Source organism: Nesoenas mayeri (genome assembly GCF_963082525.1).
Source record: "Nesoenas mayeri genome assembly, chromosome: Z".
Taxonomy (NCBI): domain Eukaryota; kingdom Metazoa; phylum Chordata; class Aves; order Columbiformes; family Columbidae; genus Nesoenas; species Nesoenas mayeri.
Genome location: NC_137542.1, coordinates 17560306 through 17574516, shown reverse-complemented (window position 1 = coordinate 17574516; position 14211 = coordinate 17560306). Strand labels below are relative to the sequence as shown.

The following is a 14211-nucleotide window of genomic DNA, read 5'->3' as shown; positions in this document are numbered from 1 at the left end:
AGCAAACCTCCTGGTTATATTCATCAGACTGCGATTTATGATGCAAATGCCACACGCCACTTGATTTCACAGGTGATGAAGCTGCCTGTGTCCAAGATGTCCTTTTTTCTGCACTTTGGGAGATTTTGGTTGTTGTTTATTTCTGGTTTATGGCTGCTTCATCTTTCCCTTAGGAATGAAGAGCAGCCAATATTCTCCTCACTCTGATGAAATTTAGGGGACAACTCTCAGGCACAGTTAGGAGGACGTGTTACATGGTTTGATTTCACCATTACCAACGTTTCATGCTTTCTGCAGTTTGATGGCAATGGAGTTGGCTGTAGGACCTACCATCTGTCATGGCATTTAAAAGATAAAAATGGAATCATAAATAGTGCCAGCTCATTACAAAATCAAGCCAGTGTGTCAAAATGGAGGACATTAGCATGTTCTTTTAGTATCCTGCTGTCAGCATCTGATGTCAGGTTGCTAATCACTTGAAGTCATCTGTCCAAACAAGCACTGCCAAATCTTTCTTCCAGGCCAGCAACACCAAACAATACAGGCAAATTTATGTCTGAAGGAAGTACTTCAGTGGAAAGTAAAAATTTGATCAGTTAATTCCCCTCCCACTATAATTACCCATATAATTAATGTGGCCATTCCTTGTTTAAATAATAATATTCTGCCACAATATTTATATGTTTACATAAAACCAAATTATTTTCCAAATGATAGCATCCAGAAACATCAATTATTGTGATTAAAATAGTTATTCAATATCGATATTTATTAAAGCATCATAAACTCACTTGTATAAGGCTGACTTTCTAGTTTGATCCTAAGCCACTGGACTAAATAGAAGACATTTGATTTATCCACATGCACAGTTTCCCTTAGAATTGTTTGGTCTGCTTTCATTAATGTGGTATAGAAGTTATATTGATGCAAAACACTCCTACACTGCCCAACACAGAGTTGGCATGACAGAAACCTTACTTGTCTAAGCTAATTCTAGTTTTGGTTATAGCATTTCACAACTGAGAAACATAAAGCCAGAGTATATTTGTTTGCTTTTCTGTTATGATAAGTGATCTGTTATGACAAGTGGATCAGACAAATATCCTAACTAGAATCTCCACACATTGAATTTAGTGGAAGGGATAGTTTAAAATATTTCATCTGAGGAAAATCCCAAAATTGCTTTTGGTTTAACTCTAGATAATGTCAGCTGGGCTGCCCCGGTATCACTAGGAGGTTTATTTGATGTCTTCCTGCCTCACTTGTTTGACTTCTCGGAAAAAAAGCTCTTGAACTGGATGACACAACATGTCCTTTAATCTTCATCATGCATCATGGAAAATGATGTTCAGATCAGGAATCTATTCATAAGAGCAGGTAAAAAGGGGTCTCTTCTGAATTGAAACTGCTAGGAGCTAAGTCTTTCATTTTTCTTAGTAACTAAAGCAAAAACAAGAAGATTTTATTTTATTGTATGGAATATTTGAGTTTTACAGAAAGTCCATTTTCTGTCAAAAGCTGTTTTCAGAGGAAATTACCAATGCTAGCAAGAAGCTAATATTCTTCCTTTAAAGACATGTCTTTATTTCTGCACTTTTTTTTTTTTTTTTTTTTCCTGAATTTGCTCTCTTTTACAGCTGTCCCCAAGACTTGGTGCAACCATGTATCTACTCTGTCTTCACCTAGAGGTAACTCATTACAGCATTCCTCTCTACAACCAAGGGAAGTTCATTTAAGAAAAAAATAAGGAAATATCCACTTCAGGACTGCACCTAGTCTAAGCTGATCTAAGAGAAAGGTTCAGAACCAGGCAAAAGTAAATTTAAATATCAGTAGGCTGATGAATGGGGCCTATAGGTAACCAGGTTTAACCCCGAAATCCCCGAAAGTTAGTCAATCTCCCCTACTTATGTCTAAATCTCTGTGTATGTTTGGGTGCTATAACAGTATTGAAGCTACTATAATTGATTGAATGTGGCTGTGGCTACAATATCAGCATCAATTAGAAACTGCATTTATTACTGAAGCAGTCACGACTACATGTATTAGAGTAGAAATATCTGTACTATATAAATATGGAGAATTCCCACAGGGCTTCCACCTCTTTTTAATATTTAGTTTGGTTTGGTTTTTTTGTTTTGCTTTGTGTTGTGAGGTTTTTATAATACTCAATAAACCCAAGCAGAAGAGTTTGGGTAGTGGGTTATTATGCCTTACCTGAAGGAATCTTCAGAAACAACTGCCTTAGTGTTGTGAACATAGCAGACTATGTGTCTTGCTACATCCATTTGACTGAAGCTCCTGATGGGGATGCCAGGATAGCTGACGTACTCTATTTGTCCGTACTGGGGTGGGGAGGTTATCACATAGAGGAGCTCCTCTGGCTTGTCAGTACCATCCAGCACCAGGAGGACATCAGTTGTAATGTAGCTCCGATCCCCTTTTGACACTCTAAGAGGTTTTATGAAAACAGCAATGTCTCCTGCAGGATAGACAAAACAATGCTAAAATAGTAATATTTAATTGTAAGTTGATATCTTATGCAGTGTTTAGCCATATGCAAGCCATCACGAGTAGAGAAGTCATATGACTACAGGATTATAGGGAAATTCAGGCTATAAGGGACGTAAGGATATCTCTAGTCCAACCTTCGGCTCAAAGCAGTGTCAGCCAATATATGAGCCATAATCAGGTTGCTCAGGGTTTTATCCCATTGGGGCTTGAAAACTGCCAAGGAAGGAGAAAGCACAACCTCTCTGGACCCTTGTTCTAATCTCAGTAGTGTCATGTTAATTTGGTCTAATTTATGTTTCTAATAGGAATGTAATGAAGGAAGAGAGACCGTAAGACTAGAATGTAAACCTGGAAGACAGATCTGTTCTTGAACAGTGTTTTGTCTACCTTATTGCATTCTTGCAATTTTTCTGTGCTTTTATTTACTCAGACATAAAGCTAGTTTCAGAAGGATATTTTCAAGTCTATTTGAAAAGTTGCTGGGAGTCCTGGGAGGCAAGGTGCAAGACATTGCCTTAGGCAGAGCCTTTTGAAATCCTAGGACATCTTCTTCACCAGCAAGAACATCACGGCTCTGGCCAGCAGTGAAATCCAAGCAGACAGACTTTCAAGGTCTGCAGGGAGACTTGCCAAGGGCCTATATAGTGTTCAGGAAGGGATCAGGACATGCACTCAGATCATCTTTGTTTCAGAAACAAGCACTGTAAAATGTCGAGTCTGGCAGATCTTTACCCTTTTCCATGTCCTTGATATTTATGTAGAAGTCCGCAGCTGGGGATCTGTTGTACCCATCCCACAGATGAAACGTGAAGCTGTCTTGGTTCTTGGACCCTATAGCTCCTGTATGAGCATATCTCACAAGGTTCATATCCAGGTCTTCCTGAGTGCACTTCATTCCAGTTTGGAGCGTCATCCAGCCTTGGCCTACCTAGAAAGAATAAACATCATTCATTAAACAGATGTATCCTCCACAGTTAATGGTGTTTGTCTGCAGTTATACAGCCTGTTAGTGGCAGCTACCCAGCTTCCCTTCTAAGCTATAACTTCTTTCCTCATAGTATGTTTTGGAGAGCAGCAAATAGCTAGAGCTGTTCCCTAGCAGCTGTAAGGCTGGAGAAGATACAGTGAACATGAATAAAATGGAGTAAACGGATTTATATTTATGCACACTTCCAAATGATATACCAACAAGATGATCCAGCTTATGTTTTATGTTTCTCAGTTTCCAAAAACTGTTCTTGGTTCTATCTGAAACCATACCTAGAGGGATATTAGAAACGAACCTATGGAGAAATCTAGAGCAGCACAGAAATTTAAAGCCCAAGAGGTCCTCTGACAGAAAAATGTGAATTGCTGAACAAAATTTCCTGCTTTTCAGAAGAAAACACAGTATCTTGTGTCAGACTGATCTGTGTATTTGACACTTAGCCTGTAGGAACAGTGTCGCTGGCTTTGGAGCAAAGGTTACCAAAGACAGAGAGCTCTGATATGCATGTATACCCTATATGTTCAAACTGTCAGACTCCAGCCAGTAGCTGCCTCTTGCCCATGTGTGGGACCTCTTTAATGCACAAGTTTTACATCATCCACGGATTCTTGCAAGGTTGGAGCACAAAAATACTTTCCAGGCTCACAGATCTTAGAAACTGATTTCTTTTTTTCTATTATATATGCATGAAATTAAAAGAAGGCATTTTTTCTACCATTGTACCAGTGGCTTATCTTGGGTCATCTTTATGGTCATCTTTACCTTTCATTTCTAATCTTATTTTCTGCCTTTCCTCTGGCTATATCCTTTTCTATCTTCTTCCTTTTTCCTTTCCGTCCCCCCATACTTTTCTTCTAACTCATGATTTATTACTCACTCTTTCATATGCATCTCCCTCCACTCTTTCCGAACCCTGAAGTAACTGAAGTAATGGCTTACTTGTCACTTTTTTGATCAAGGACTTCCTCCCCAGCCCTTTGCAGCTCCATTGCTTGGGTTTCCCCCTCTGTGAGCTGATTCTCCCAGCACCTCTCTCCATTGTCACCCCAGATGACCTGCCATGCTTTTCACCTTCCCCTTCCTCCTGTTGAGAATCTGTCCTTCAAACATCATTGTTTGGTTCAAACACTCTTTCCACAACTAAACTGGCTACAGCCATCTACTTCAAAGCATGACAGACATTTGTGAAAAAAGAAAGATCAACTTCATTCTAACCTAAAAAGATAGAGTTATTTGCAAGCCTGCTTTTTGTTGAAGTACAAAGACTAACCTTGATCTGAAGCTGACCATTTTCTGGAAGTCTTTCAAATAAGTAGTAAATTTTCTCCCTGGGGGTATCTTTGTCTTCTGCTGACAGAACAGCACTAGAAATTATTCGAGTTTCACCCATGTTGACCTCTATATCAACCTTCCTGCAAAAATTAAAAGTCAGGTATTGGTGCAATAAAAGAAAAGTAACTTTTCCAACATGTAATTTCTCTGTCAGGAATACGAACTACCCAGATGCTGACAGAAATGACAACTGCAAAAAGCATAGAAGTAGAGTGCCTATTTTAGTTCAAAACAGAAAAAAAGGCAAACTGGACAAACCAGCTTCTCCTTACAATGGTGAAAAAAAGCAAAGCACATACCTACAACAACCTGGGATTTACCACCTCTGTTTTCTTACCCTCGGCCATACTCCTTTTACCTTCATACAGTTTATAAGAGGACAATGGAAACAAGTAGGCTGTATTATATGTTACTGCTACTATAGCCCATAGCAATACTAGCTCTAATGAACTGATTATTCATTAGAGAAAAGACCATCTTTCAAACAACTAATCTGTCACTGCTCACCTTAATCTTTAAGAGACACTACAAAGACCTTACTGGCTTCTTCTCTATGCTCCCCATTGCAGAATATTCCTGGGTTCTTGATTTAGAAGAGTAGGGTAAAGCTACCTGTTCCTTGGCAGAAATGGCCACCAGTAGGCACAAATTGAAAAATAAAAAAAATTAAGGCAGCTCTGAGGGAAAAAATGCCACAGTTTGAAATTCATGCAGAGCTGCTCTGAGATGTTTCTCAGATTGTGTCTCCTCTGTTTCTGTTCTGAGCTAGTAATCATCCTCCAGTTTGCCTCTGCACACCCTGCTTTACCATTTTGCTGTTAGCTGTGTTACATTTTCACAATGTAGCACCCAAACAGTATTATTAAACTGGACAGAAGTTTCAAGGAGGTCGAAGGGGATCCAGCATATTCAGTCACCCCAAGGATGGGACCTTCTCAAGCTAATCTGCCCTGGGGCCAAAGAGCAGGCTGAGAAAGGACAGACTCCTTAGGCATTTGGGCAGCTAAGTTCTGGCCGGATGCAACTGACCACATGCAAGTCATGCTATTTCAAAAGCCAAATACAAATTTTTACCTAGATTGCTAAAGATGTATTCTTCATATAACAGCCCTTTCCTTTGCCAAACTGCAAGTGCCTGCTCCAAAGCAGATTGACAACTGAGATTTCCAAAGAAGTTGTCGCAATCACTTAGTGATTTTGGAAAATACATTTATTATTCTGAGAAAGAGAGGAGATTTTTTTTCCTGAAGTTTTGTATTCAAACTGATATGGATATGAGGCATAGAAATGTCACATTTTGCAAAAGGAGAAGCAAAGAAAATTGAGTCATATGACAAAGTATACCAAGCCATATTAATGATGGATCAAGTAACCTTAATGATTTACTCATACTACCAGTAATCATGTTGGGAATGTGCAGACAGAAAGACCAGGTGCCTGACCCAAAGACTGCCTGAGCTAGGAAGATTCGAACAAAAAATAAGTGAAGATAAACACCTTTAGTTACACCCTGAATGCTGTGTAATCCCAACTCATTTTTCTGTGTAGCAGTTAGTCGATTAAGTCCTTCTAGCACCCACATGTCTCATCTTGAGAAGAAGCTCTCAAGGGGAATGTGTGAGGGCCATACATTCCCCAAGGGCTCCCCTTGCTACAGAATGCAATCCAAGAGGTGACAGATTGAGTTTTTGGCAAGCACTGTGAATAAGAGTCACTGCTTTCCAGTTAAATGTATCCCATCCAGCTTCTTCAGTCTGTTCACCATAGCTAATGGAGATGAGAACTAAAACTCCCTGGGGTGGAGAGGTACCCCCAGAACAAAAGGTGAGAAAAAGCCTACAGGTATTGTCAAATGTCCACCTGTAAAACACTGCAGTGGCATGAGGGAGCTCCCAACCCGCAGCAAAGAAGTGGTGACTGAATGTGATAGGTAAACCACTTCAATGTCAAACTGAACAAGTTTCCTTAGAACACTACTGTTTAACCACTGGCAGCATACTGCATCGCAGTGGAAGAGTAACAGGCAAGAAAGCAGTAACTTCTTATAATGAAATAGCTATTTTGCAAGTAGGTGGCTCAGTATGTGCAACTGTTCACCACAGGAATGGCAGACAACATTGCCAGACAAGGCAGCAACAGTTTCTGGATCCAATTGAGCAAAACTAAAAACACTTCACTTTTTGCACTCTATCACCTTCCTTCCGTGAGAAAGGGTGGAAAAAGATGCAGCAGTCTTTACCATGTGGGGAACAAATAAACAATTATCAGTAATTATCAGTACATGATATGAATATGTAAACTATACCCTTTATTCTACCTAGAAATTTACTTTTTCTTGTTAGCATTATGTGGTCCTTGATAATCTTTTAACTATAAAACCAACATTTCTTAATGCAGAAGATCTACATGGTAAACAAAACATTCAAAATTCTCTACAATAGGAAATGTAGGTCTAATCTGAGGGTAGGCCAAATATCCTGAGGGATCAGCTTAACAGGCTGTGAGTCATTTTTGAAATACAAACTTTAGAGGTTCAGAGCTACATCCCCAAAGCCTCCAGGCCCCCAGCTCCCCATCTGCCAGCCTGGGGCTGGAAAGCAGCCAGGAGGACAGAGGCCCTGATGCTCTCTGGCAGGTTGTCAGCTAAAAAATGGGGATCCCAAGGGACAAGCTCCTTGTTAAAATGTCCAGGAGGTCTGGCTCTCTTGCAGTCAGCTGCTTATCTGCAAATGGTCTGCCAGGAAATTTCTGACCATATCAAATTCATCTATGACTCTCAGTTTTGAACTGCAATGAAAGTTTGCATGTAGTTTCTCGAAAGCTGAACTATGGCTGAGGAATAGAGTTTTTTAATAGAAAATAAGATAATAATATAATCTGAAAGGCCTTCCCCTGTGAGCAAGAGTCATCAGCCTTGTGGATTCCCTCTTACCAAAATCCAAAGCTACTTTCAGACGTCTTTTGGACATGTAATGGCCCCAGGGAAATGGCAAGCAAAGTAACTGTGGTCAGCACTGTGATGGACATTGGCCAGCAGAGGTGTGCTAAGATCAGGGTTCTCTGGCAAATATCTTGAAGTAAGTTGTGAAAGACAAAACAAGTATGTTCCCGCCCTTTATTTTCCTATATCCTTGTAATAATGAGGAACATTAAAGCATGCCCTTCTCTCACTAAAAATGCTTTTGTTAATCAAGCTGCTAGAGACCTACATGGAAACATCTGCATTGACATTTGTCTGTGACTAGTTATGGCATCCTCTCCCCATCAGTCACTGACTTGCTGTTTTGATCACTTTTGGACCAGTTTGTTCAAACTCATCCCTCTATCAGAGACAGGAACATGTGGCTTACTTGCTCAGCACTGGTTTCTCATCGTTAACTGGAATGACCTTTACTGAAATGGTTCTGAGGACTTTATGTTTCCCATCTGATAGCTGGACTTTAAAGCTGTCAGTGAGGTTTTCCGAATTGTCATGAATGTATATCAGCTTCATTCCTATGCAGGAGGTGGGGGAAAGAAAAATAAGAGAGAGGTAGAAGGAGAGAGAAATGGAAAGAACAAATAAATCTGACGACTCCTGCAAAATCTCTCACATCGTTTCACCCTGCTTCCATCACCTTTCTTCCATGTCCCCCCACCCTGCATACACCCACACCACAGCAAGCTTGTTTCAGCTACCAGAAGATGAGATTGGCAAGCTACTGCTATTCAGTGATGTTGTTGCAACATACTATTGACCCAAAGACACCAGCCTGGACCTTACTAAGGAGTCACTAAGGACTCACTCTCTTCACAAAAGGCCCTCTGTTGGTCTGAAAAAGGGACATTTCTTCTCCTCTCCTCATTCCAATTCATTTTAACAGGGACCATAGAAAGGCCAAGGCTACCAAGCAACACTTTTCTGAACCTTAAATAATACTCAGGGACCTTTAAACAAGTCTTGGGGAGGAGAGCAGGCATTGTGGCTATGACCATGGACAATCAGAAGATCTGGGCTGGAGGTGGCTCGGTCACCATTGTGAACAGGAAAACAGAAAAGTCAAGCAATTGGAAGAGAGTCAAAAATAGGACTTAGGAAAGCTGAGGAATTTGTAGTGGGGACGTGATATTTCTGAAGGTTCACATTAAGCAGGCAGAGAAGAGAAATATCTTTCCTTGGGTTTTGAGGGTTGAGCTGCAACCTGAGTGTCAGGATTGCATTAATGTCCCTCTTCATATTGATAGATTGCCTGTTTCACTAAACAGACACAGTCTGGAAGAATCCACCCTATTCCGTCAGTATTATTATAACTACACTCTTTTATTACATATACTTGAAAGAGCTTTACTCCTTCACAGCAGGTTAATTGATCATTCTAAGCTATAGAGCCCCAGTTCATACCTTTATCATTATTTGGTAGGACGAAGGTATACATTGCAGCCTTCCAATATAAAAAGGAGGCTTATAGGAAAGACAAGAGAGAGTTTTTACCAATGCCTGTAGTGACAGGACAAGGGTCAAGGGTTTTGAATTGAAAAAAGGTATGTTTAGACACACTGCAACACACTGTGACACACTGCAACAGGCTGTCCAGAGAAGCTCTGGATGCCCCATACCTGGAGGTGTTCAAGGTCAAGCTGGACAAGGATTTGAGCAACCTGGTCTAGTAGAAGGTGTCCCTGCCCATGGCAGAGGGGTTGAAACTAGATCATCCTTAAAGGTCCCTTCTAACCCAAACCATTCAATGGTTTTATGATTCTGTGATCACTTAGAGCAATATTTAATTCCACGATCAGTTAAAGTGTTTTTAAATAAGTCTCTCTGTTCTCGGTGCTGTCAAACATTTTTAAATCGGTTTGCGGATATGTTACAACATTCCCTTTATTTTTTCAGAACAGTTGGCCTCCCTAGTCATATTACTACCATTTCTGACATTTTGGGGTTGAACTCAGGGTGATTTATTGACAGTTCCTAAAATCAATATATAACATTAGCATTAAATAGGCTAACTAATATTCCTAAACATTTTGTCTGGGAAATACATGTAAGGCAAGTGAATAAATAAGTAGTGAAGGTTTCTAATGGTGCCACCGAGCCTCATGAAATGAATGAAAGACCTGTGTCAGAAGAAAGCTGCACCTACCATTCTTCAGTAGCTCCATGGAAAATTCATGGACAAACAACCCATGGCTGTGCTGGTTATGGTTAATTAACTGTTTATAGTGTCGAATATCATTGCCATCAACTCCTTTAATAATGAACCCATGGCAGGGTCCTTGCACAACCCCAAATACCAAATGGTCTTGAGGCACGTCTAGATCAACCGCGTTGATAACAGAGAGATCCAGCTCTCTCATCTCCCCTTCCTGAACCTGAACATGAAAGAAAAAAATGTCAATTTTACCTAAAAATTATAGGATTTTAACACTGTTACCTAAATAGAGTATTTTTGTGTATGAGTGTATTCTGTTTCCTCCACCCTTTCCCCAGCAGCTTTTGAACCAGCTACCAATTTCAACCAGTTTAAGAGACATAGAATAGTAAACAGTTACAGTGATGCAAAGACAAGGTGAGATAAGGAGCTTGTATCTGTCCCAATTAATAAAAAAGTTGTTAGATGAGTAAACTTCATATTAAGTGCTAGGGAATGCAGAGAGGAGAAAGACTTTGGATACATAAATATATATAAAAACATGGATGCATATGAATTTATACATATAAATGCACTTTTAACTTTACAGTAACATAAGCTTACACTACCCTAGCATGGTGATCACAGCATTATTATTTATATTAAAAGCAGTATACAGAGAGGAGAGAGGCTGTGCCAGGAACACCAAAAAGCACTACAGAAAATTTATTAGAGGCTTTTGAGAAACCAGAGGAAGTATAAAGATCCTTCAGTTTTCTAGATGACTTATTTATTTAAAAATTTGAGCCTGTTTTTTACTTAGCTGCAAGTTACCAAAAAGACCTGTGCACTGCTCCAGCCCCACAGAAGCTCTGTCTTACAGTTTTACGTTACATGTATCTGGGCTATTTCACGAACTATGCTAAACTACACAAAGTAAGGGAAAAATGTAGAGTAACAAGTGTCAAAAAACATGTTCTTATTTATATTTCTATTTTCTGGTATAAAATAGTACTGTGACAGATATTTTGATTATTTCCTTACAGTAATATTCCTTGTTATGAATTCTGGGACTTCATCATTGGTTGGGTTGATCAGCACGAAAAATGGAGTCTCTGCTGAGCGATGCAGCCCATCGGTGACATAAAGTACAAAGTGGTCTGCTGTTGGCTCCATTCGCATGTGCCTGGCTTGTACATAGTTTATGTACAGGGCTTTCAGGTGCTTCAGCTGAAATGAAGCTAGAGATTTTAAAGATATCATGAGTTAACACAATCTTTTCCTGTCTTCTTATATATCGTTAAAAAAAAAAAAAGAATATCTGAAGATATGTCTTTCTTCAAATGACAAATAACTTCGATTTTATAAGTTCTGAGTCATTTTGTGGCTGGAAGACTTATACTGCTCATGCTCTTCCCCTGAAACAGAAATGCATTCTTCTGCTTCTTGTGAGACTGTGCAACTTCAAACTTCTCAGTTCAATCTGCAGAACTGAGCCCAAATAAAAAGACCCAAATAACAAATAGGAAAAGTTCTGAGATCTAAGTAGTTACACAGATTGTTATTTGACCAACAGACCGGGAAAACAGGGACCAAAAGGCTCAGCAATGCTGGGTGTCCAGCTGGAGACACCAGGAAAAGCTGGTAGAATTAAAGAGCGTGCCACAATCTGTTCTGCTGAGGAGGAAACTGCCTTGCAATATTTAAGGTGAACAAGGGGAAAGACCCAAGGCAACCACCATCTCTACCACTTTTGTAATTTTGCCATGGAAACTGACGTGGGACCCAGGCTTTTCAAATTCTCAGCTGCAGCATTTTATTAACAGAAGTATAAGTGAAGGGAAGTGCGAGAGCCTTGCCTGGGAGAGTGAAGGGAAAGGCAGAGAGAGTGGGTTAATGGCTCATTATGCCACTTCTAATAGATTGCAGCTGGAATTCATAAAACAAGTATTGGTTTGTTTACTTCAAGTGCCAATTCTTCTCATTTGTGGGGATTTGGTCTCCCTTTGAACTCCTCCCACACAGTCCCACTGCTCTTCGTTTGCCAGCACCTGCCCTCCTCAATAAGTCCGTATTAATGCACACACCTGCAGCTACTTCATCAGAGCCCACCATACAGCCCTCTGTACCTCATCTGCTTGATTACCATACATCATTTAGACTTACCTATACTTATACCAATGTTGCTCTTCTCAAACCCAGGAGAAGGCAGTATGTTTTCAAGGTAACCAAACTGGGGAGGAGAAACCAAGACAAACTCTAAGTCCTCTGCAGAGGTGTCAGGGTCAGTGGCAAACAAATGGTTGGTGGTAAGGGCTGCTGAGGAGCCCTCCTCCACCACAAACCTTGCACCTGCACGCAAACGATATGATAAGCAGTATTGGTTCTTTAGCTCATTTTACTATTGTTTCTCTTAACAAGAATTGAAATCTTAACTAAGAGGGAAAAGACAACAAATACTGAGCTACTGATGGGTTTTGGTTTAGGTTTTTTTTCTTTGTATGCTTACACCATCAACTCCACTTTTGCCACCATGTAAATAGAAAGGAAGGGGACCATGAAATAATTTTACTGCTAAGTTATTAGGCATGGTTTATGTGCTGCTCAAAATTGGTTGTTACCTCTGTTTGTCAGAGCATTAATTACATGAGAGCTGTTACGAATTGCTCATAATGAACAATTTTTCATGCATCACTGCTTAATTTCCCTGCTGGGACAATGCTTCATTTCCAGAACATTAGTTGAGTGAGAGCCTGCAAATTACAAAGCTACTCATACATATGCTTAAATATTCTCTGAGATACATGACATATATGTGATGCTTACCAACAAATGACATTGAAAATCATACAGAAAGCATACCTTTAATATGTATACTACAGACTACATTCAAAGCTCAGGAAGTCAATGGAAATTTCACACAATGAATGGGCTGATGTTGTACTAAATGCACATTACCAACACTAGTGTACTAGCTTCACACCTATTAATTTGATCTGCTACCTAGATTTGTCTTTATTCACTGACAGAATTAAATAGAGGTAATAAAATATTATCTCCCTTCATATAAGGGCCAGAGTCTAAATTTCTTTAGTATACATGCAAAGGTAGTATGTTTATGGTTTTGTATTTTGTGAATCTGACAATTGTCTGGACCTAAGTTCAGGGCAAGATATCAATCACTTTTACTCAGACATAGCTTCCATACGCAGGAATGGACATGTATAGATGAAGGAGAGCACAACTAAGGACTCTCACCTCTAACCACATGTTTTAAACATGCAGCTGAAGTGCCACAAGCAGTTACTCATATTTGCACCTGCCCCTGAAATTGGAGGTCACACTGTACTAGCAAATGAAAAAAAATACTAATGAAAATTCTGATCCAAACTTTTTGCTTGTTGATCACAGCTGATTCTTCCTGATGCTTAAAAAAAAAAAAATCAGACAAACCCCCCTGAATCTTTAGCCATTACAGTACTGCATAGCCCACATTACAATGCTATAGTGAGAGGAAGCTTTCACCAGTTGCAATTGATGGAGGCTGGTTGTCCACTGGAAGTATAGTGATATTAAGGTCATATACTGGAAATGGATTGTGAATCAGAACTGGAGGAGGAAGAGGTCCATCATGACAGCAGCCTTTCACATCCAGGCCAGCCTCACCATCAGAGACAACAAAGGTTAAGATCTCAATGGAAGGAGTCAAGCCAATCTCCCCACCTAGAAAAAATGTTTCAGTTCAGAAAAAATGTTTTACCAAAACTTAATGAAGAAATTTATATCCTGCAAGGACAGTCAACAGTCTGCAGTATTCATAGTCAGAAGAAGACAGACCAATACAACAGCAGAAGGACTAGAATTCTTAATTCTGGCTGGTGGGGGTGCTGTTTGTTTAGGGATTCAATTTGTTGTTTGTAATTAATTTTAACCAGCTTCTATTCTAGAGTAAAAGGGTGTAGAAAAGTATGTAACTAAGCTAGAATTACTGACAGTTATAATATTATTATCATAATGTTTAATATTGTGACTGATAATATTGTAATTGTAATAAAATTGCCAATAGTCCTCATGATTCTGTTCTTTGTGCACTAAAGTTTGAGCAAAATGTAACTTGCACAGAAACTGAGGGGGTTTTCTGCATTCCTTCTCAAAAATGTAGGAAAAGATCTTTCTTTTATATACATATATCTATACATATATATATACCCTTTCTATGACAAGTGGTAACATCCATGCTCCTCCAGAAGAAAACATTTTTGCACA

General features: G+C 39.5%; 1 protein-coding gene across 1 annotated transcript in view; it reads right to left on the bottom strand.

Moving 5' to 3' along the window:
* The window catches only part of FREM1 (FRAS1 related extracellular matrix 1), a gene marked incomplete at its 5' end in the record, with an annotated part of 59390 nt that overhangs the window by 24648 nt on the left and 20531 nt on the right, over nucleotides 1–14211 (bottom strand). Inside the window, 8 exons of the mRNA XM_080362470.1 lie at nucleotides 2218–2482; nucleotides 3247–3442; nucleotides 4773–4914; nucleotides 8185–8329; nucleotides 9958–10186; nucleotides 10990–11186; nucleotides 12112–12297; nucleotides 13471–13668. Coding sequence (XP_080218596.1) covers nucleotides 2218–2482; nucleotides 3247–3442; nucleotides 4773–4914; nucleotides 8185–8329; nucleotides 9958–10186; nucleotides 10990–11186; nucleotides 12112–12297; nucleotides 13471–13668 — 1558 coding nt within the window. The remainder of the gene's footprint in view (nucleotides 1–2217; nucleotides 2483–3246; nucleotides 3443–4772; nucleotides 4915–8184; nucleotides 8330–9957; nucleotides 10187–10989; nucleotides 11187–12111; nucleotides 12298–13470; nucleotides 13669–14211) is intronic.